Source organism: Lissotriton vulgaris, chromosome 5 (assembly GCF_964263255.1).
Source record: "Lissotriton vulgaris chromosome 5, aLisVul1.2, whole genome shotgun sequence".
NCBI classification, from domain to species: domain Eukaryota; kingdom Metazoa; phylum Chordata; class Amphibia; order Caudata; family Salamandridae; genus Lissotriton; species Lissotriton vulgaris.
In genome coordinates, this window is record NC_141693.1 from 370470634 (window position 1) to 370493414 (window position 22781).

Below are 22781 nucleotides of genomic sequence, written 5' to 3' on the forward strand. Positions count from 1 at the left end.
ACCAGATGACAGCTTGCAAGGGGCGCGTTGGTGCTCAAAGCACGTGAAGGGAGGCAGAAAGGATGTTCCCCAGAGAGAGTCTAAGCCTACAAGCGGCTCCCGCGAAGCGGGGGCCGCGAGGCGTGGCGAAGTGGCCAGACAGCAACAACACAGGAACAGCGCTTCTTTGCAGGAAGGGATTACTCTACAGCACGAAAAGTAATCGCAAAAGTGCCAAGTAGACGGCACCCAGTCTATAATATCAGCTCCAATCTTCTACTCTTGTTTGTCCTTTGGTCTCTGACGGAGTCCACTCGCCTCGACTATCGTAGAACCAGGGCGCAGACCCACCTTCTTACAACCTTCAGATAAATTCTATGTGCAATTTACCGAATCTATTCCTATGCCCGGAAGGCACCTATTGAATCTGCAGAAACACATATCCTCTAAAATCAGATACCGGCTTGTTGCAGCAAATACAGCTTAAAGCCTGATTTCTGAGATACCATGCCGTGTCTCGGGTATATGGAGAAAAGGGGCTGGCATCAGCGAAGTCACTGTGGTTTTTGGAACCTGCAGATCATTTCTGACAGTTAAGCATGTGTGCTTCCACAGCTTCACCCCTGGCTATTACAGTAAGGATGAATTAGGGCAAAACATGTAAAGTGGCAACCATTTAAAAAATAGATCAAAAAGCCAAAATGGACATGCAGCAGTATTAACCACATCATTGCAAGTGAATATTCCCGCTGTGCGCTGCATTTCTCAAAATCCCATTGTTTGTGACAAGGTCAACTCGTCATAAGCACAGGGCAGGTAAAACCCATGACGAGTTGACCTTGTCACAAGCATGGAAGTGGTTAAGTTTGTTAACCAAGATTAAAGATTAAGGAGGATCTACTGGAGTTGCATTTTGATGAGGCAACTTCAGTGGGGTGAATATCAGACCAAAGATGTGCAGATCAAAGGTTCAAATCCCAGCTGGTGTGGCTCAACTGATCATCAATGGTCAACAAGATGGCAAAAACACTAAGTTAGGTTTTAATAATTGAATCCGGTGAGACTATCTGGATTGTAGCATAAGAAATAAAAACACTCATGAATAATAATATTAATATCGTAGTTTCTGCTGCTGTAGGCTAGTGGGCTACAGTATATCCACCTGAAAGCGAAGTGTTGACTGTTTTCTTACCTTGCTGGTCCTGCTGCAGGCTGAGAGCAATAGCCAGTTCAACCATGGTTTCATCATCTGCATCTGGAGGAATGTCCAGCATTGGAGGAAATCCTTCAGCTCCAGCCAGCAATGCTTCAAGAGGGGAAGGATTCCCATTATTAACGCTCTCGGATGTATCCAGAACCATGGACTCCGACTGAAGGAAAAAAAAAAGAAATCCAGCCATGTATTAACTACATCAGGAGCCAAACCAGACCCTAAACTAACCAAACTGCATCACTCACCAATGCTTTCTCTGCTCTACACAGTAAGCCACTAATCCATGCCAACATCATTCAGCACAATGGCCTTTCTGCCCCAGACAATCTATCCAAACACACCAATCATTCAATAATAACCACAGCCATATCATCCAAGAACATATACAACAATCCCAAAGTACTCCATCTGCAACCTATCCAAACAATGGCCCACCAACCCTTTCACTTAGTTATCAAACACAAGACATACGCTAACTGATGCCCAAGTCCATCAAACCACAAACGCATACCAATCATTCTCCCAAGCTACTCAAAAACATAGTCATGCTGTAACACTTCTCAAGATAAGCAATCTTAACATTTCAGGCAATCTCCAAATATATTCCACTACATCAGACGTCAATCCATACTTCAAGCAAAACCAACTGATCATCTATTCAAACAAAAGGAAAAGGAAATTTTGGAGCTCAACAGTAGGATCTCCCAAAAGCATTTTAGGACAATTCTTCAACCCAGCATGCCAAAATACAGACACACTGTAATCACCAGTATTCTGTGACAATCTTCATGCTACTAATCTCAAAAATTGAAAAAATAGAAAACGACCGTAAGGAAAAAACTCAGTTAACTCTCTCCCCACTACAAATGACAGTCACCATAAAGAGGGACAACATCAATGCTCAGATAATTAATACTTTCAACACTTTCTCAGAAAAATAGTTACACACTGGTCTGAAGGTGATGTTTTGGTCTGCTTGTGATGACAAGCACCTCCAAAAATTTTACAGTAATGCTTCACACTACTTGGATAGGAGAGCTAGCTAGAAGCATACTCAAGAAGTACCCGGAACTAGGTTCTTTCCCAACCTAGTTGAAAACCTCCTTCATTATACCACTCCCCAAGAAGAAGAATTTCAACCCATCCAAATAAACGACGTACCAATATCGAATGATCCCTTCTTAGGGAAAATATTTTAAAGATCAGTTTTTATTCCTTTTTTTGCAAATGTACTGACAAAAATGACTGTCAAACCAATGTGGAATCAGACCAAGTAAAGGTGCAGAGTCAGCCCTTGTATTCATATTGAATTACCTAAAACTCACAAAGGACAAAAACAGAGTGACTGGCCTACAGCTTCTATACCTATTAGCGGCATTTGACACTGTCCACACGACCATATGCTCACACACAGAATCCATTATCTTGGAGTACATGAAATGCTCTGAAATGAATTGGCTCATACCTCAAAGACAGACAAAGCTCAGTCTACCTAACATCATTCACCTCAGCCCCTCACCTCCAATATTGTGGCATCCCTCAGGGGTTTATCAATCTCCCCTTACTAAACATCTACTTAACATAACATGTGAATTTGTAAAGCACACGTTCACCCAGAAGGGTATCCTGGTACTGAATAACAGATGTTTCTTGTTACCCAACTCTATAGTACTCATTTTATCGAAATCAGAAGGATGAAAGGCTGAGTGGACCCGCTGGGATTTGAAACTAACCATGAGGTCAAACACAGGGGGGCGTGGCTACGGAGCCGAAGGGAATGGCGGCACAAGCTTAGAGCTCTGAGACCGATCCCCGCATTTCTCCTGTAAAACAGTGCGGTGATGCTCGCGGGAACCTCCACCTGCGAACCGGAGGCGGTGTGAACCTGCGCTGCACCCTCGGAGTGGACAGTGGAGCGGTGTACTAGCCCGCCAGCAGAGAAAGAGGTGATCGCAAGTCGGAACGAGGAGATGTACAAGATAGCGGACGTCTCGGATGCCGGGAGAGATTTAGAGGTGCATCTGCTTGGAGGCGCCTCCCCGGAGGCAAAAAGGACGGGGAGAAGCGACCGTCCCACAGAGTGAGTGACCCGACGATGCTGTGGCGAGCCCTGGGGCACTTGAGAGACCCGCTGGCGTTCGGCTTGGATCAGGCTGAGACCCGAGAGCCAAGATGGCGGCCGGAGGTGCGGAGAGCTCCTGAGGTGCGGATGCAGTAGCTGCCCGGCTGGCCCCTGACCCGCTGGGAGAGCGACCGGAGCGCCGCCTATCCTCGTGCGACTGAGGTGAGAGCTGCGGTGAGAGACATCCAGGAGACGCCACGGCGCCTGGCCTATTCAGTGACCGGGGAGGAGACTGCTCACCGAACCCTGCCGCTGAGAGCGTCCAGTGGCATCCACCGCCGAGTGTGAAGGTGGGGGGCCTGCCCAGGGCCAAAGGGGATGGAGGGATCAAGAAAGCAAGGGGTGCTGCTCGCCCCCATCAGGCGGCTTTGTCTTGGGCCGGCAGGGGGCCCTGAGAGACGTTTGGAGACCTGCGGCCGCCCTGTTGGGAAGACTGACCGTGGGCGGCCCTGCACCCGAACCACACGGACAGGAGCAGCAAACACTGGATGGTGGACGCTCTCGAGAGGGCCCTGCACAGTATCCTAGTTGGAGGGGATTGCTGCTTGGGTCTCCAGCGGCGACTTGCGTACCCCTCATCCGTACTTGGAGGCAGTGCAGAAATCTGGGACCCCAGGCGGCAATGCCTTGAGAGCACAGGGCGGACGCAGAGCGAGGACGGGGGTCCGGCAGCTGGCCTGAGCTAAGGACGGCGGCGGAGTGGCCATTGAGCCATCGGATAGCCCTGGGGCGGGGCGGACTGGACCGCTGAGAAGACTCCGCCAAGGAGCGAGATCTAGACACGTATAGGGCACAGCCTACGCCCTGGAATCCTTTCCCTCTCACTGACCACCGAGATCGCAGGCCCGCGGGAGTCCGTGAGCGAATTACTCAATCCCGGAGAAGCTGCAGCCAAATCGGCCACAAGAACGACGAAGATGCGGATTGAGAGTGGTGGGGGGCCTGTGGAGCCCCGTCTGGGGACGAAACTGAACACGACCCCCCTGGTGGGGTACTAGCAGCGGAGCTTGTGCACTGGAGGTGGCCATGACACACAATATTGAGCCTGGAAGGACTACACTTCAGATCACGGACACTGGTGCGAGACCCGACCTTCCACCATGGGGAAAACTAAAGGTAAAACCGAGGGAGCTGCGACCCCGGAATCGTCGGAGGGTGGCCCTGCGGGTCCCGCTGACCTGCAGCAGCTTCAGGACCACATCCTGGAGGCTATTGCGGCAACTAAAGACGCTTTGCAACACGATATTGCGCAGGTGGTTTCGGGATTAGGACTCCTGAGGGCAGACCACGACAAACTCAAAGATAGGGTCAAAGAGGTAGAAGACACTATGGAGGTGTTAGCCCAGCCCATAAAAACATGGAAGCCAGGCTTACGGACGCCCTGGGCAGGATACAGACGCTGGAAAGGAGAGCTGAGGATGCTGAAAATAGAAGCCGGCGCAGTAACGTTCGGATAGTGGGTCTGCTGGAAAAAACAGAGGCGGATGATATGATTGGGTATTTGGATAATTGGCTGAAGACCACAGTGGCGCCGGAAGGCCTATCGCCATTCTTTACCCTGGAGCGAGCTCATCGTGTCCCGGCTGGACCCCCCAAGCCTGGTCTACCCCCAAGACCAGTTGTGGCCAAACTACTGCATTACAAGGACAGAGACCTACTGCTTCAGAGGGCCCGCGACGCGGGACCGTTCCAAGTAGCGGACAGTAAAGTGACCCTATTCCCAGACTACACATTTGAGACGCAGAAACTGCGGGCCTCCATTTTGTCCATCAAACGCGAACTACGAACCGAGGGCATTCGATACTCCCTGCTCTTCCCAGCCAAACTAAGAGTTGTCTTAGACGATAAGACACATTTCTTCCCCACGTCGGCGGATGCCTGGGATTGGTGGGAAACCTATAAAGCGGGCACAGACGGTGCCAGGGTCCAAGAGGAGAGAGAGAGAACAGGGACGCAGCCGCGGAAATCACAGAGGTTGCGCTGGCGACGACCGGGATCGAAGAAACCATCGGTGTACCAGACAGAGGCGGAGCGGCAGGCTGCACTACAGGCAGTAGTATCATTGTCGGGATCGGGCGCCTCCTCATCGCGGCGGGGCTCGAATTCGGAGACTAAAGACACGGGGCCGGAGTCAGAGAACTCCGAGACACGCAGCACCAAGGGCCCGCTGGTGACACCACAAACGTCAGAGGAGATCCTGAACATTTGATAAGCACCAAGCGACAGGGGGACATTCCTGCAGCGGAAAAGATTCACGAACTGTAAGGTACTGCGGTGGGGGTCAACTATCGGGATGTCAGACCGCTGCTAACAATTGGGGGCGGGGAGGGCGGCTGCCTCTACCTTTGGACCTAGACCACACCCCGACTGCCCTTAAGGCACTCACGGTTACAACCGTGAATTAGGACCTCCACAGTGCAGACTGCGGAATAGGTAGACTTGAGAGCACGTTTGCTCACATACAGTTTGGATGGGAGCAACTCTTTTGAAGTTAGGTCCTGTTCTGGGGGGGGGTTGGGGCCTAGAGAAGTTGGGGTGTCTCAAGTGTCATGCCTGATGCCTGGAGACAAAGCGCAATTGAACTAAATCGAACACTGTGGGACAATGGCTAATGCAGGAGCGATAAAATGTGTGTCTTGGAATGTGAAGGGACTGCATACTATGGCGAGGAGACACAAGATTCATGCCTATCTGGTCCGAAGAGGGGTACACATAGCGTTTCTGCAGGAAACTCACCTGACAAAGAAAGAGGGGACAGCGCTACAGCGTAGATGGAGGGGACATCTTTACAACACTACGTACTCCGCCTTTACTAGAGGGGTACTAATATGGATAAGAGCGGGTACTCCTTTCCAGGTAACCAGGCACATAGTAGACCCTGAAGGAAGATTTGTAGCAGTTGAGGGCAAACTCAGAGGCCGGCACATCGTACTTAGTAGTATCTACGCACCTAATGTGGACCAAGCACCCTTCTTTGCAAAGTTCTCCGGGGAACTAGCAGTTATCTCACAGGGCCGGTCCTGATGGGGGGGGGGGGACTTTATTTCTATAGCGGATACTGTACTGGATAGATCGCATCCACCACTGCATGCATCCCCAATACACAGGCTGGCGAAATGCAGATCGGAATGGCAGGGAAAGTGGGAACTGGCAGATGCTTGGCGTACACAACACTCGGCGGAGCAGGATTATTCATTTTACTCCAGCCTACACGACCTCCATGTCCGCCTTGACACCTTCCTGGTCTCCCAGGCGGTGCTCCCTGCGGTGGCCCGAACTGAGTATCTGGCGCGCACAATATCCGATCATAATCCTCTACTCCTGACATTAGATTGGATGACTGAAATATTGCAGATTCCGGCGTGGCGGCTACGGCCGGACACGCTGGATGATCCACCTTTCCGAGAGGCGTTGGGAGAGAGGATCTCACAATACTTCGCAGAGAATGAGGGCTCCGCTTCTACCAGAGCAGTGGAGTGGGACGCCTTCAAAACTGTAGTAAGAGGACACTGCATAGGGAAATATTCGGGGCGCGCAGGACTCTGCTAGATGACTCAGAAAAAGCTGAGCGCAAGCTGAGGGAAGCTGAACTAGCGCGCCCTAACCGGCCCGAACTTTAGGAGAGGGTCTGCGAGGCGCGGGAGGCTGTAGCAGTGGAGGTGGAGTGCATTCGTAGTTTTGATTATAGAACATACCTAACAAAGTCACATGCTGAGGGGGATAAAACTGGAACACTCCTAGCTTGGTTAGCGAACCCCACTAGGAACAAACACCCGATACTGGCCTTAGCCGGGGAAGGGGGCCACATCTGCAATACACAACCGGATATTTTGGACAGCTTCAGGTCATATTATGAGGCATTGTATAAGAGTGCGCTGGGGGACCAGGGGGAGGAAATAGACGCTTTTTTAAGCGAGCTGCAGTTACCACGGCTGGAACAAGAACAAGCAGAAGCCCTAGGTGGCCAAATAGAGCTGGCGGAAATAAGGGGAGCAGTAAAGCGGATGGCGCGTAACAAAACCCCAGGTATAGACGGGACTGCCTGTTATGGGCGATACCTACACCAATTGGCCCCAAAGCTCCAAGTAATGTACAATGAAGCCAAGGGTAAGGGCCGACTCCCCCAATCTATGTGTGAAGCTATAATGATCCCCCTACTAAAACCACAGAGGGAGAGCACCGATCCGGCATCCTATCGTCCATTGTCTATGCTGACGACAGATTCCAAGATTCTGAGCACGGTGCTGGCTTCCAGGTTACTGACCCACATGCAAGAACTGGTCCACAAGGACCAATCCTGATTTATACCCACCCGTAACACGACGCACAACATCCGACGGTTGCTCAGACTGGTAGGTGACCCGCCTCTGGAAGCAAGGGCTCCCCTAGTACTGGCTGTCGACATAGAGAAAGCCTTCGATAGCTTGGAATGGGAGTACCTATATAGAGTGATGCAGAGTTTTGGTCAGGGTGAGGGCTACATTACCTGGACGAAAGTATTATACTCATCAGCTCGAGCAAGGGTGAAGGTCGGAACTCTGGTGTCGTACCAATACAAAGTGAGGCGGGGCACCAGACAGGGGTGTGCACTCTCTCCCCTGCTGTTTGCGCTAGCAGTGGAACCTTTAGCAGCAATGGCCAGGCGAGGTGACTATTATAAAGGATTGGAATTCAGAGGGGCCCAGCACTTTATCTCACTATATGCAGATGACATTCTCCTATTCTTGGAAGATGCCGAGGGAGCTGTAGAAGGCGCAGAGAGACTGCTGGCGCGATTCGGCGACTTGTCAGGCCTAAGAGTTAATTGGTCTAAAACCAGTCTCTTCCCCCTACGGAAGGAAGAGGAGCAGCCCCTGACCCGCCCACTGCTTAGATGGGAACCTAGTTGCCTGACCTAAGTGGGGGTACATATAAACCACGAGCCCGTGGACATGCTAGACGGTAATATAGGTCGCTGTATCCGAGCTCTACAGAGCAGCATGTCCTTTTGGGCTACCCTGCCTCTGTCGGTGGCGGTCGTATATCTCTTCTGAAAATGATAGCCCTGCCGCGATTGTTATACTACATCAGGACTCTCCCCATTTGGGTACCTGGGGCGATTTTCCGGCAGTTGAGATCGACGATTACATCCTTCTTATGGGGGAAGGGAAGACGCAGAATTGCGTTAGCAACGCTGACCCGCCCAAAAGACGAGGGTGGCCTGGCGGTCCCGGATTTCGAGCTCTATTATCTGGCTGCCCAACTACAGACTTTTACGCAAGAAATTGCAAGAGTTTACCGCGGGCCAGATCAGGAGGGGAACAACGGCACCCCTCGTCATGTGCTGGCTTACATTGCCCTGCAGCAAAGATTAGTGCTCCGGGATCTGTCCCAAGAAGAACGGACGTTCCGATTATGCTGGAACCGCTCGCAAAAAAGAGCGGGAGTCAGGCACCCGTATGCGCCCGAAATCCTACTGGGCATGGGGACAGCACTCCCACACGCGGAGATTGGTCGAGACTACAGTTATGGGAGGACGCAGGATTGCTGATGGTGGGGGATCTATACGATGACTGCGTAATGACCCCGTATCAGACCCTGCAGGAGCGCTACGACCTCCTGAGGGGGGATTACTTACTGCACGCGGCGGTGGTGAGGGCCATTCAGGGGCATTGGGGAGAGGGACTGATCGAACCGACGACAACACTGGCTTGCCAGTATACTATGATGGCGGCGGGCACCTTTAAGGCAGTGACGTGCCTCTACTCAAGGATGCTGAGTGAGACTCTACAGCCTCTGGCGACACTGAAGGCCAAGTGGGAAACAGACCTGCAGATGGAAATCTTAGACACCACGTGGTCCCAATTGGTGCGGAGGGCTGGAAAGAGCCCTAGAAATGCCCGTTTCCAATTGATTCACTTCTACATTATTCATAGGGCCTACCTCACCCCGAGCAAGATTGCGAAATACTTTGGAGTTGAGGACGCGGCGTGCCCCAGATGTAATAAGATAGGAGCGGACCTAGTGCATATGCTGAGGGACTGCCCTCACCTACAGACCTATTGGAGAGAAATAGGCAACACAATAAATGAAGTGGCGGATGGGGACTTGCAGTACGACAATGCGGTCAGTATACTACACTGGTTCCCGCACACGCCCAAAAATAAACTATCGAGCAAAATCATTGACATGGGCCTACTCTTAGCTAAGAGGGAACTGACTAAGGGATGGAAATCAAAAACGAGCCCGACACATCGGAGATGGCTGAACGAATTTCTAAAATGGGCGGCGGGCGAGAGCACGATCAGATACCAACTGGCCCATCGCAGATCAGATGAGCGGACCCAGGAGGCAGCGATGGCTTGGAAGATGTTAGTGCAGGCACTAAGGGATAGCTCAGTGGAGGAGGAGGAAGAGGAGGAGCCAGGGGAACCAGAGGGCCTAACTGGGACTGCCACGGTGCTGGTACCCTCACCAGACACACACACCGGATAAATAGTAAGATGCTTCTGTCGCACAAGTTACTACTTGTGTAACGATATATCTGTAAGAGACATTAGTTAGTGATAGATTCCTTACCTTAGAATATCCCCAGGCGTCAGACTGGATCCGGAAATTTTTGCGTAGCAATACCCCTGCGCGCTGGTAGGCGTCGTCTGCGGCTCCGCGTCCGTCGTCGGCGTCGTGAGCGCCGGGATGACGTCATCGGAGTATATAGACGGCGCCCATGCGCGCTGACGTCAGTTCTGATAACACAGCTTTTCCGCGCCAGATACGCAGAGCCATGATAGAACTAACACTGGTGCCATTGAAACTAGGGCCCTGAAAGGGGATGACCTTAACCCTAAATATCGGTTCGCAGAACGGGGAGGATGGGAGGGCGGTAAGGAATCTATCACTAACTAATGTCTCTTACAGATATATCGTTACACAAGTAGTAACTTGTGCATCTGAAAGAGACACGTTAGTGATAGATTCCTTACCTTAGAATAGATACCCCAGCAATACCAACCCCGGCGGTGGGTCTGCGAACCAATATCACACCAGAAAGTCCTGGAGGACGGAACGGCCAAAGAAGCCATCCCTCCGGACTTGACTGTCCAGGCAGTAGTGTCTTGCGAACGTGTGCAGCGAGGCCCACGTGGCTGCCTGACAGATGTCCTGCAGGGGGACACCGCGGCCCAGGGCAGTTGTCGTTGCCGTGGCCCGAGTGGAATGAGCCCGCAATCCAGCCGGGGGCTCCTTCCTCGCCATGGAGTAGCATGCTTGGATGCACAAGATGATCCACCTGGAGATGGTCCTCTTGTGTACAGCCTTTCCCTTCTTCGCGCCCACGTAACCAACGAAGAGTTGGTCATCCACCCGGAATTGGCGAGTGCGGTCCAGGTAGTAGGAGAGCGCACGTTTTGGATCCAGACGGTGGAGCCTCTCTTCCTCTTTCGAGGGATGCGGAGGCGGAAAGAAGGTGGGCAAGGTGATGGACTGCCCGATGTGGAAGGCCGTGACAACCTTGGGCAGAAAGGAAGGTCGTGTACGCAACACCACCTTATCAGGATGAACAGACAGGAAAGGCGGAGAAGAAGAAAGAGCCTGGAGCTCACTCACCCTCCTGGCAGAGGTGATGGCAACCAGGAAGGCCGTCTTCAGCGTAAGGAGACGAAGAGGACAGTTATGAAGTGGCTCAAAGGGAGCACACATCAGATAGGTGAGAACAAGGTTCAAGTCCCACTGGGGCATCACGAAGGGAACAGGAGGGAACATGTGTGTGATGCCCTTCAGAAATCTACTCACTATAGGGGACTTGAACAAAGAAGGCTGATCTGGTAGCCTCAAGAAGGCAGAAAGAGCAGAAAGGTACCCTTTAAGAGTGCCCAGAGCAGAGCCCTGCTGGGCAAGGGAAAGAAGAAAGAGCAGCACTTCCGAAAGGGGTGCAGAGAGGGGATCCACAGCCTTTGCTGCGCACCATGCCACAAATCTATTCCACCGGCAGGCGTATACCGACTTAGTGGAGGGACGCCTGGCTGCCAGAATGATGTCACAGACTTCGGGAGGCAAGTCAAATGGCCTCAACTGCCGCCGCTCAATCTCCAAGCTTGTAGGTGGAGACTGGACAGGTTCGGGTGCAGGACCGTCCCCCGCTGCTGCGACAGAAGGTCCTCCCGAAGAGGCAGACGAATCGGGGGATCGACTGACATGCTGAGTAGCTCGGGATACCAGTATCTTCGAGCCCAGTCCGGAGCCACAAGGATAACTTGGGCCCGGTCGCGCTTGATCTTCTTCAGCACTCTGGGCAGAAGTGGTATAGGCGGAAAGGCGTACAACAGGCCGCAGCTCCACTCGCGACAAAAAGCGTCTCCGAGCGAGTGCCGCCTTGGAAACTCCAACGCGCAGAACTGCTGACATTGCGCGTTCTCTTCTGTGGCGAATAGATCTAACCAAGGCTCTCCCCACTGTCGAAAGAGACCTTGCGCCACGTCCGAGTTCAGACGCCATTCGTGATCCATCATGCACCGGCGGCTGAGTTCGTCCGCCCTGGCATTCAGAGAACCTGCCAGGTGTTGAACCACCAGAGTCACGCCCTGATGTTCCAGCCACTGCCAGAGGCGCAGAGCCTCCTGGCAAAGGGTCCACGACCCCACACCGCCCTGTTTGTTGCAGTACCACATGGCGGTGGTGTTGTCGGTGAACACTTGCACCACGCTCCCCCTGACAGAGGGGAGGAATGCCTTCAGTGCAAGACGAATCGCCCGCAGCTCCAGAAGGTTGATGTGGAGCCGGGACTCCGCCGGAGACCAGAGGCCTCTGATCTCCGCCTCTCCCATGTGGCCTCCCCAGCCCTGGAGGGACGCGTCCGTCACAACTACGTGCTCCGGCTGGGGTAGAGAGAGAGGTCTGCCACTGATCCAGTCGCGGTCCGTGAGCCACCACTGCAGTTGTCTCGCAGTGCCCTCCGAGATCAGGACATGATCGGACAGGTTGCCCTGATGCTGGGCCCACTGAAACTTCAGGTCCCACTGCAGAGCCCGCATCCGCCACCTGGCGTGACGCACCAGAAGGATGCAGGAGGCCATCAGTCCCAGAAGCCGCAGCGTCAACCTGACCGAGACCCGGGATAACGGCCCGAAGATAGGAATCAGAGCCTGAATATCCCGAACCCGCTGCTCGGGTGGGTAAACCCGAAACTGCGCCGAGTCGAGAACCGCTCCGATGAAAAGGAGCTTCTGAGAGGGACACAGGTGTGACTTCGGCACATTGATGGAGAACCCCAGCAAGTGCAGGAGGTCGGCCGTAGTCTGGAGGTGGCTGACGACTGTCTGGGGCGAGCCCGCCTTCAACAACCAGTCGTCGAGGTAGGGGAAGACTGACACCCCTTGCCTGCGCAGATGGGCTGCGACCACCGCCATCACCTTCGTGAACACCCGTGGGGCGCTGGTAAGGCCGAAGGGGAGCACGGTAAACTGAAAGTGCTCGTGGCCTACCGTGAACCGCAGGTAACGCCGGTGGGCCGGCAGGACGGGGATGTGGAAATAGGCGTCCTGCAAGTCCAACGCTACCATCCAGTCTCCTGGGTCCAGGGCAGCCAGGACCTGAGCCAAAGTGAGCATCTTGAACTTCTCCGTACGGAGGAAGCCGTTGACGTTCCGCAGATCCAAGATAGGGCGTAGGCCCCCTTTGCCCTTCTTGGGTACCAGAAAGTAGTGGGAGTAACAGCCACGTCCTACTTCTGGCCCAGGAACGCGCTCGATGGCCCTCTTGGCCAAGAGGGCCGAAACTTCCTCTTGCAGAAGTCGCAAGTGATCCCCCGACACACGGTGGCATTGAGGTGGCATGGATGGAGGGGAAGACTCGAAGGGGAGGGAGAAACCCCTTCGGACAATTTGCAGCACCCACCTGTCCGAAGTGACTGTATGCCAGTGGGAGAGGTGATGGCGAACCCTGCCTCCCACAGGCGTCACATGGGCCTGAAAACTCGGACTAGGAAGGTTTTGAGGCGGGGGCTGCTGAGGGAGGTGTGGACTGGCCTCGCCGCTGGCCCCGACCACCGCCACGGCGGTTCCCACGGCCGCCACCGCGTTGCTGAACATTCTGCGGCGCGTGGCTGACGGTCCGTGGTGGGGCGCCCCTTCCGTGGCCACGAAAGGAGCGAAAGGCACCCGATTGCTGGCGTGGGGCCGCAAGACCCAAGGACTTGGCCGTGGCCCTGGAGTCCTTAAAACGTTCCAGCGCATGGTCTGCCTTGTCGCCGAAGAGGCGACGGCCATCAAACGGCATGTCCAGGAGAGTAGCCTGGACATCGGCCGAGAAATTGGCGGACCTCAACCAGGCGTGGCGTCGAACCGCCACCGTCGTTGCCATCGCCCTGCCCAGTGAGTCCGTGGTATCCAGCCCACACCGGATGGAAAAGCGTGCTGCATCTCGGCCGTCCGCAAGGGTTTGGCTGAGTTTAGCCCTGACCTCCTCAGAGCATTGTGGCAGCACCTCCGCAACCGTGTCCCACAGAGTGTGGGTGTAGCGGCCCAAGAGACAGTTGGTGTTCACAGACCGGAGCCCTAGGCTCACAGACGAGAAGACCTTCTTCCCGAACTGCTCATATCTCTTGGATTCCCGATCGGGCGGGGCCGTCGGGAATGCGGTCTGGGAAGTGGAGGCCTGGATGACCAGGCTCTCGGGGGTGGGGTGGGTGGACAAAAAGCAAGGGTCGCCCGGTGCCGGGCGGTAGCGTCTGGCCACGTTCCTATCCACAGGGGGACCTGTGGCGGGCTTGGACCAAGTGCCCAGCAGAACGTCACACAAGGCCTCATTGAACGGCAGAAGGGGCTCCGCGGAGCCGGACTGCTGTTTGAGTACCTCAGTGAGGAGATTAGTCCTCACGGCCGCGACGGGGAGCTCAAGGTTTAGGGCCTTAGCTGCCTTCGTCAACACTACACTGTAAGCAGAACCCGCCTCCGAAGCCACAGTCGGGGGCGACGTAAATCCAGTGTCTGGCGATGTGTCAATACCACTGGCCTCCCCAAGCTCAAATGTCCAGTCCTGATGAGACTGGCAATCACGTGCCAGAGGGTCCTCGGACCCCTCCCACTGCTCCTCGTCACTCAGCTCCTGGAAACCAGGATGAACAGCCAGGGCCTCCTCGCGGAGATAGAATTCTCCGACGGCCGACGGAATCGGCGCCCAGCGGCGCCCCTCCGACGCCTGAGGTGGACCGTAGGAAGCATTGGGGTCGGCAACCACTACGGCTGCCGGGGACGACACCTGAAGGGACGGCGCCGGTGAGGTCGTAAGGTCGACCGGCGAGGTCCCGGATCCGGAGCCGGATCCAGCGAGGTCGCGCGGCGCCGGGACCGAAGTCGCCAGCGGCGCCGGGCCCGAAGCACCCGACGTCGTCGGGGCCGAAGCGCCCGACCCGGAAGGACCTCCAGACGGAGCCGATCGGCCCGAAGGCGCCACGGGAACCGACTGAGGAGGGAGGGCCCTCATGGCCATGAGGTACCTCTCGACCTCCTCCTGCGACGCGCCGTGCCCAGGGACCCGAAGGTGTGGGGCAGGCGGCGACGCTTGCGACTCCCGCGGAGCCGCGTGGGCGGTGTCGCCCGAACCCCCGGTCGCATCGAGCGAGCGACGGGGCGGGTCGGAGGACCGATGGTGTCGCTCCGACCTCTCATGCCTCTTACCTGAGGACTTGGATCCAGACGATCGGTGACCACTCCCGGAGCGTCGATGACTCCGACCTCGCGACCTGTCCCTCGACCTCCCGTGGGACCGGGACCGGGACCTGGAGCGGCGCGGGGCCGACTGCCTCAGCTCGAGACGCTTGCGGGACCGCTCCCGCCTAGCCTTCGACGTCAGGGCCCGGCAGTCGTCACAGGTTCGATCGTCGTGGTCGAGGCCTAAGCACTTCAGGCACCGGCGATGGGGGTCCGTGACCGACATGAGTCGGCCGCACTTCGAGCAAGGCTTGAACCCGGGCATCCCTGGCACCGATAGTCGAGAATCGACTAAGTAGAGGATCAAAAAGATCAAAAAAGTTTTCAGTCAAAAAGTGACTGGGGGTAGAGCTTCTTCCGGATCTGCGCTAGCTGGCGCGGAAAAAAGAAGAACTGACGTCAGCGCGCATGGGCGCCGTCTATATACTCCGATGACGTCATCCCGGCGCTCACGACGCCGACGACGGACGCGGAGCCGCAGACGACGCCTACCAGCGCGCAGGGGTATTGCTACGCAAAAATTTCCGGATCCAGTCTGACGCCTGGGGATATTCTAAGGTAAGGAATCTATCACTAACGTGTCTCTTTCAGATCGCCACCACATGGCATTATATCTCAGCGATAGGCGTAGGCGACGACACTTGGGGGGAAGAGGGTGGGAATGTTTACCGGATATAACTAGACGAAACTGGACGAAAATTGATCAGTGGTAGAGGGGGAAGGGGAGGAAAACTTGAAAAGCAGACAGCGGATTGACTCATACAATAACCATAACTGATAGACAATGTAAAGATGCACCACGGAAACAAATGACGCCGCCCGGCCTTCGGGATGTGGGCTGAAAGGCTGTGTATGTGCCGGTGGGCAGAGATCAGGGGGCGATGTATCTGCGCAAACAGATCCCATATTGAATGATGTACTGTGCATTTGGTTCTGCAATAAAAAACGTTTAAAAAAAAAATGAGGTCAAACACAGGCCCCTACAGTGGATGCCATAATCTACTAAGCCACTTAACCTCTAACAGGAATCCGATCTTTCAAAGTCACTTGTTACAAGTATGCATATGAAACAAATACATCTAAAAATAATTGACCTAAAAGTCATCTACAAGGTAAAGACATGGCAACTGCCTTCGTGCCATAAAAGCATGTATGATGAGTATTCACAGAAGGCTCAACACAGAGATCAATGTTAGGTGAAATGTAGTCAGACATATCCTTGATACCACGATGTAACAAGGTCACAAAGAGCACCTTCTACATAATGAAAACACTGATGCGTCTTCCCATACCTTGGATATCAATTTAAGCTACAATCCATACACTTATAAGTTCCAAGCTTTACTATGCCAGAAGCCTATACTTCTGCGCTCCCAGTTTCATCATACACAACAAGTGAGCAATATTCAAGGCACTTTTGTAGGAAGCTGGCTCTGTATATACAATACCAAAGTAAGGTATACCGTGCACAGAGTCCGGTGGAAACCCAAAGGTAGGCAGAGGTAAAAGTAGATAATACCTTACTCTCTAGTAGTGGTGGTGTGGGTGAGCAAAAAGGGTTTATCAGAGGGTAGTGTTAAGCATTTATTGCACATACTCAGGCAAGAAATAATGTCACACTCAAAGACTGAACTCGGACCAATTTGCTTGTATAAAATATTATTTTGTTATTTTATTTCTAGAACCAAACCAGGCCTGGTGCAGGTAAGTGAAAGAATACATTGCAGGTATATTACAGTTGAACTACAATATAAATTAAGTTGGATGCAATTGGTTTGTTTACAGGTAAGTCAACAGTCAGAATTACTTTACAGTTACTTTTGAGGTTACTTTGTACGTTACTTTTTCTACTCAGTGTGATATGCCTAGATATCACACTGGGACATTTTTGTACATTTTCAGTTTCTAAAGGTTTCATACAAACCATCTCCACACTTAGAAGATTATTCACAGAAAAGCAGTCAGTGCAGTCCTATGGGAGAAAACAGTGTTAGTGGTTTATCTGGAAGTACTTCGATTTTGGAGTTGGCATTTTGGGGTTAGAACCAGGGTTTCCCCAGGGTCGAGGATGCGCTCTCAAAAAACCCTCAGCTGCACTAGGGTGGTCGGGTGCAGAGTGCTGAGGCCTAATGTTACCCAATAATGGACAGGGGAACCCCTGGTTGGTGGCTGCTCATGAGCAGACCACAAGGTTGTGGGAACAAAGCTCCTAGGGTTTAGCTCAGGGCAAAGGGGTATCCAAGTTAGCGCCCACGGTGTACCCACAGGGGTGGCCGGCTGCAGTGTGCTGATTTGTCGTCGGGTGGCCGGTTGTTTTTAATGGGAGTTGCCAGTTTTAGATTTTAGCTGCAGGCTCGATCCAGGAAGACGTCCGGTGGGAACCAACAGCTGGTCAGTAAGTTGGAGGGCTCGGGGAAGTAGGTGCACCTCAGGTTCTCTTCTCCAGGGTGCAGAGCGGCAGGATGCAGGGGTGTCTTGAGGTTGGATTTCACCTTATGGACCAACCTCCAAGGGAGGGGGGATGGGGGAGGGTCTCTGTGCAGAGGCTGCAGGCGAGGTCGGGGAGTCCTGGTGGGGTTAACCCACGGTGGACTTGGACTTGGACTCGGATTCGGGTCATAGGCATCGGGTGCATTGGTGGTTCCAGGCTTCTGTTTTCTTTGTCCTCAGCAGGCTCAGAGTCTGTCATAGGAGTTTCTTTTGAACAGAGCTGCTGTTCACAGGAGATTCAGTCTCTGTTAAAGGCAGTCAGTCTTCCCAGGGTTCTGGAGGTCGCTGGCTGACGTTTGGTGCACGATCTCTGGAAAGTGCAGACGGGCCAGTACGGCTGGGGCCAAGTCAGTTCTTCTCTGCAGCCTCCTCTGCTGGGCATCTTATTTTGTCGTTCTTCGTAGGCTGAAAGAATCTGTCTTCTTGGTTCAGGCTGCTTCCTAAATCTTTTATTTTGGGGGCTCTTAAGGGGTCTCGAGGTAAGAGACCCATTGGCTACTGACCTTACAGGAACTACACCCTCGGTGTGCACACCCCATGTGGGGGAGCGGGCACAATCCCTAATACTGATTGGAGTGTGCCTGCCATCTGCAAGATGGCGGGCACTGAAGAGTGGGCTTCACTTCGCTTCCACCACCTGAAGGGGGTGATGGGTGAGGGGGGGGGGGCAGAGGTGGGTAAACCTTTAGGGCTGTTCAAATTTTCCCCACTTGTTTTCTTGCACAAAAGGAGGGGAGACAGGAAGAGAGCCTGCTAGGGATATCAGGAGAGGCTGTTGGTCGCCTTACAAAGGCGACAAGGCCTTTGAAGCTCCACTGCCACAGATGGCTCTTCCTGATGTGGGGGAGGTGTGAACACCTCCACCCAGGAAAGGCTTTGTTTGTGGGCACAGGGAGCAAATGCTCCCACTCCAGGTGTCCAGAAACATGTCCTGTGGTGGCAGGCTGGTGGTTACCAGTCATGGAACCCACTAGAGGATGGTCGTTTTTCAGGGGGCACCTTTAAGATGGCCTCTGAGTGCATTGTATCAACAAATCCCACACTGGTATCAGTGTGGGTTTATTATGCTGAGAAGTTTGCTGCCAAACTTCGCAGAATTCAGAAAAGACATTATAGTGCTTTGGACTTCGTAATGACAAACTCCCAGATCATATACTCTTTATGGCTTTACAGCACTTATAATGACTAAGAATAGACTTGGACACTGTAGGTGTGCAGTGCTCATCCAACTGAACCCTCACCAGTGGTTTGGTGCACCCAACTCACTTTTCTCTGCACCAAAACACGCAGCATGCATTGGCAGTGTGTGAATGTACAGGACCTCTAAAGGTGGCACAATATGTGCTGCAGCCCTTAGAGGCCTTCTCTGGTCACAGTGCCCTTGGTACCCATGGTCACTTTTACAAAAGACTTACACGTGGCCAGAGAGGTGCTAATTAGGGCTAGAAAGGTACAGGTTTGGGAAAGAACACGGGCCCTGGGAACCTGATTGGCAGGGACCCAGGCCACATAAAGTCAAAGTGCATCAGAAATGTGGCAAAAAGTGGGGGGGGGGTTCTGCAACAGAAACCCAGCTTCCTACAACCTTCCACTGCCTCCCAAGAAAAACGAAAAATATACCTAAAAATTAATTCAAGAAACAGAAACAAAATAGCACACTGCATTCCAGGCTAGCTCCATGGATTGACATCATACAGCCTTACTAAAAGACATTCTCAGTACAATCCACTACCAGCCAAGAATCTTAGCAACTAGGAGAACTTACAGCTCAGAAAAGAGGTTAAACCATGGTTGCTTCCAAGGTGACTATGCCATCCCAGATATGCAATACCCCGACCAGCGCACACTTGTCATGATGGAAAATACTTTTTTTTTTAACCTGGTGGTTCTTCATTTTTTTATCTTTTACAGAATTGAAATACACAGAAATCGTAATTCTTCATCGCAGTAGTTTTATTTGCGATACATAAATGTTTGCATATGTGTGTCCTTGTTCATTGTTATCTTTGCTCTAAGGTACCTGGTAGTCACATGTCTTTTGGAATGCATATCAGTGCAATCTATGTCATGCTGGCTACACCCACATGACCGGTTTAAAGCTCTCATAATTGTAACCATTTTACGAACGTGAAGTCTAACAAGTGGGGTGGCAGTTAGATTTTATACGTTGCCGTTTTGAGTGTCCTATCATCCCCAGGTCACCCCGACTGGTCCACAGTGGCAGGGGTTACTCCATCCGGGCTGTGTCTTTCTGTTGCTGGTTATGACACTCCCCTTTCCAACCCAGGTGGTTAGGTGCACATGCGGTCACCCTGTAAGATGAGAGGAGATGGACAGCTCCATTACTGGAGCTTCGCTCCATCTCCAAGTCCTGACATTGCACTCAGTCTGGTTAAAGGTCGATTCACTTTTCTGCCCTATCCGGGGCTCCCCTATATATACATCAGCGAACACATCGTAGTATGTCTGCACTGATGGGTTCATGACAGACTCTAGTCTGTTTTGGCTTCCAATGCCTCCATATATTTATCTCCAACCTCTCTAGCTGCCAGAGATGACCACAGGACAATACGTGACATGGGGCACCTCTATGCATGCCTGGAGGGCATATCTATCAAACATGAATTTTCACGCCAGAGCACAGAGCCCTGCAAGACACTGACCACTGGTGCACCACAACTAGGCCTTGTAAGGTAGTCCCTGTCCCTAGAAATCAGTTTGCCGAGCGGGGAGGATGGGTGGGGCAGTAAGAAATATATAACTAAGATAGGCCTCTCACAGATGTATTGTTACCAAAGGTAAGTAACTTGTTCATCGGAAAGAGCCCGTTAGTTATAGATTCCTTACCTTAGAATAGAAACCCAGGCAACACCATCTCCGGGAGGGACTGTAAACCAAGTTCACACCAGAAAGTTTTGGAGGACCGAACGGGCAAAGTAGCCGTACCTCCAGACTTGGCTGTCCAGGCAGTAATGTCTTGTAAATGTGTGCATAGATGCCCATGTTGCTGCCTGGCAGCTATCAAGGAGCGGGACTCAGTGTGCCAATACAGTGGATGCTGCCGTAGACCTAGTGGAGTGAGCCCAGAGCGCCCACTGGATGATCTTTTTTAGGTAGAGCATATTTTTATGCAAAGCACAACCCATCGCGAGATGGTACATTTCCAAACAGCCCTACCTTTCTTAGCACCCACATATCCACGTTAAGGGTCTAGACGGTGGAGCCTCTCCTACTCCTTGGAAGGGTGCAGAGGTGTGAAGAAAGTAGGAAAGGTTATGGGTGGACCTATATGAAATGGGAAAAACACTTTTGGCAGAAAGGAAGGCCTAGTCAGAAGCACTACTTTGTTTGGATGCACAGAGAATAAAGGGGGCTTTGAAGACAGAGCTTGAAGCTCACTCACTCTGCAAGCAGAGGTGATGGCAACAAGCAATGCAGTCTTTAGAGTAAGAAGTCGGAGAGGACAGTTATGAAGAGGCTCAAAGGAAGCACACATAAGAAATGTAAGAAACAGATTTAAGTTCCACTGGGGTATTACGAAAGGAGTTGGAGGAAATAATGGAGTAATGCCCTTGAAGAATCTATTAACTATAGGGAATTTGAATAAGGATGGCTGATCTGGCAACCAAATGAAGGGAGTGATATCTGCAAGATAACCTTTCGAAGAGCCCAGGGCAGAGCCCTGCTGGGCTTACAAATGTATGTCCAGAAGAACCTCAGAAAAAGTAGCAGAAAGGGGATCCACAGCCTTTGCTGTGCACCAAGCCACAAACTTGTTCCATCTACAGGCGTATACCAATTTCGTGGCGGGACGTCTGGCTCCAAGATTACATTACAGACTTCGGGCGGTGGGTCAAAAGCAGTCAATTGTCACTGTTCTATCTCCACGGAAGGAAGTGGAGGCTGGACAGGTTCGGGTGCACTACAGCCCCCTATTGCTGCAACAGAAGACCCTCCTGAAGGGGCAGTCTGATCGGAGGATCGATGGCCATGCTCAGAAGCTCGGGGTACCAGACTCGCCGTGCCCAGTCTGGAGCCAAAACGATAGCTTGGGTCTGGTCGTGCTTCATCTTCTTCAGCACACGGGGCAGAAGTGACACAGCCGTAAAGGCGTACAGGAGGCCGGAGCTCCACTCGCAATGAAAAGCAAAGCTGAGCAAGTTCCGCCTTAGAAACTCCAGCGTGCATTAATTCTGACATTACACATTCTTTTTGGTGCCAAACAGATCTAACCAAAGCTCGCCCCACTGCTGAAAGAGACCTTACGCCACCTCCGGATGGTGACACCATTCGTGATCGACCAGGCACCGACAGTTGAGTGCATCTGCTCTGGCGTTCAGAGAACCTGCCACATGTTGAACCACCAGGCTTATGACCTGGTGTTCCAGCCAAGTCCAGAGATGAAGAGCCTCCTGACAGAGTCCACGAACCCACCGCACCTTGGTTGTTGCAGTACCACATTGCGGTGGTTTTGTCCGTGAACACTTGCAACACCTTCCCCTTGAGAGGGAAGGAATTACTTCAGTGTCAGTCGGATCGCACGGAGCTCTAGCAGGTTCATATGGATCCCGGACTGCGCCGAAGACCAAATGCCTCTGATCTCCGTCTCCTCCCAGAAGTGACGAATATGTCACTACTGTCAGATCTGGTTGGGAAAGGGATCTGCCTTTGACCCAATCTTGGTTCGTTAACCACCACTGCAGCAGTGTTGCAGTCTCCTCTAAAACCTGGACATAGTCAGAAAGATGCCCCTGATGCTGCGCCCACTGGAACTTCAGGTCTCATTGCAGAGCTCGCAGATGTCACCTTGCATGATCTACTAGCAGGATGCAGGAGGCCATGAGTGAGGCACAGCAGCCTCAGTCATTGTCACTAAAATCCGGGATAGAGGCTGAAACATCGGTATCATAGCCAGAATGAACAAGTTACTTACCTTTGGTAATGATATATCTGTAAGAAACATTAGTTGGTGTTAGATTCCTTACCTTCGAATATCCCCAGGCGTAAGACTGGATGCGGAAAGTCTTCGCTTGCAGTACCTCTGCGCGTCAGTAGCTGGCGTTGCATGCGCAGAGAAGACGTCACTGAGATTACTTAGGCACAATCCCATGCGCGCTGGCGTCAGTTCTGTACACAACTATCTGCGCCAGGAACGCAGAGTCATGCAAGACACTGACCACTGGTGCATAAAACTAGGGCCCTAAAAGGGATGACCTTAACCCTAGAAATCAGTTCGCAGAACGGGGAGGGAGGGTGGAGCTGTAACAAATCTAACACTAACTAATGTTTCTTA

General features: G+C 52.7%; 1 protein-coding gene across 14 annotated transcripts in view; it reads right to left on the reverse strand.

Moving 5' to 3' along the window:
* Positions 1-22781, reverse strand: part of UBR4 (ubiquitin protein ligase E3 component n-recognin 4) — a 1723360-nt gene that overhangs the window by 705678 nt on the left and 994901 nt on the right. For all 14 annotated transcript variants that reach the window (XM_086921716.1, XM_086921718.1, XM_086921717.1 and 11 more), the window contains one exon: positions 1172-1349. In XM_086921716.1, the coding sequence (XP_086777842.1) occupies positions 1172-1349 (178 nt within the window). The remainder of the gene's footprint in view (positions 1-1171; positions 1350-22781) is intronic.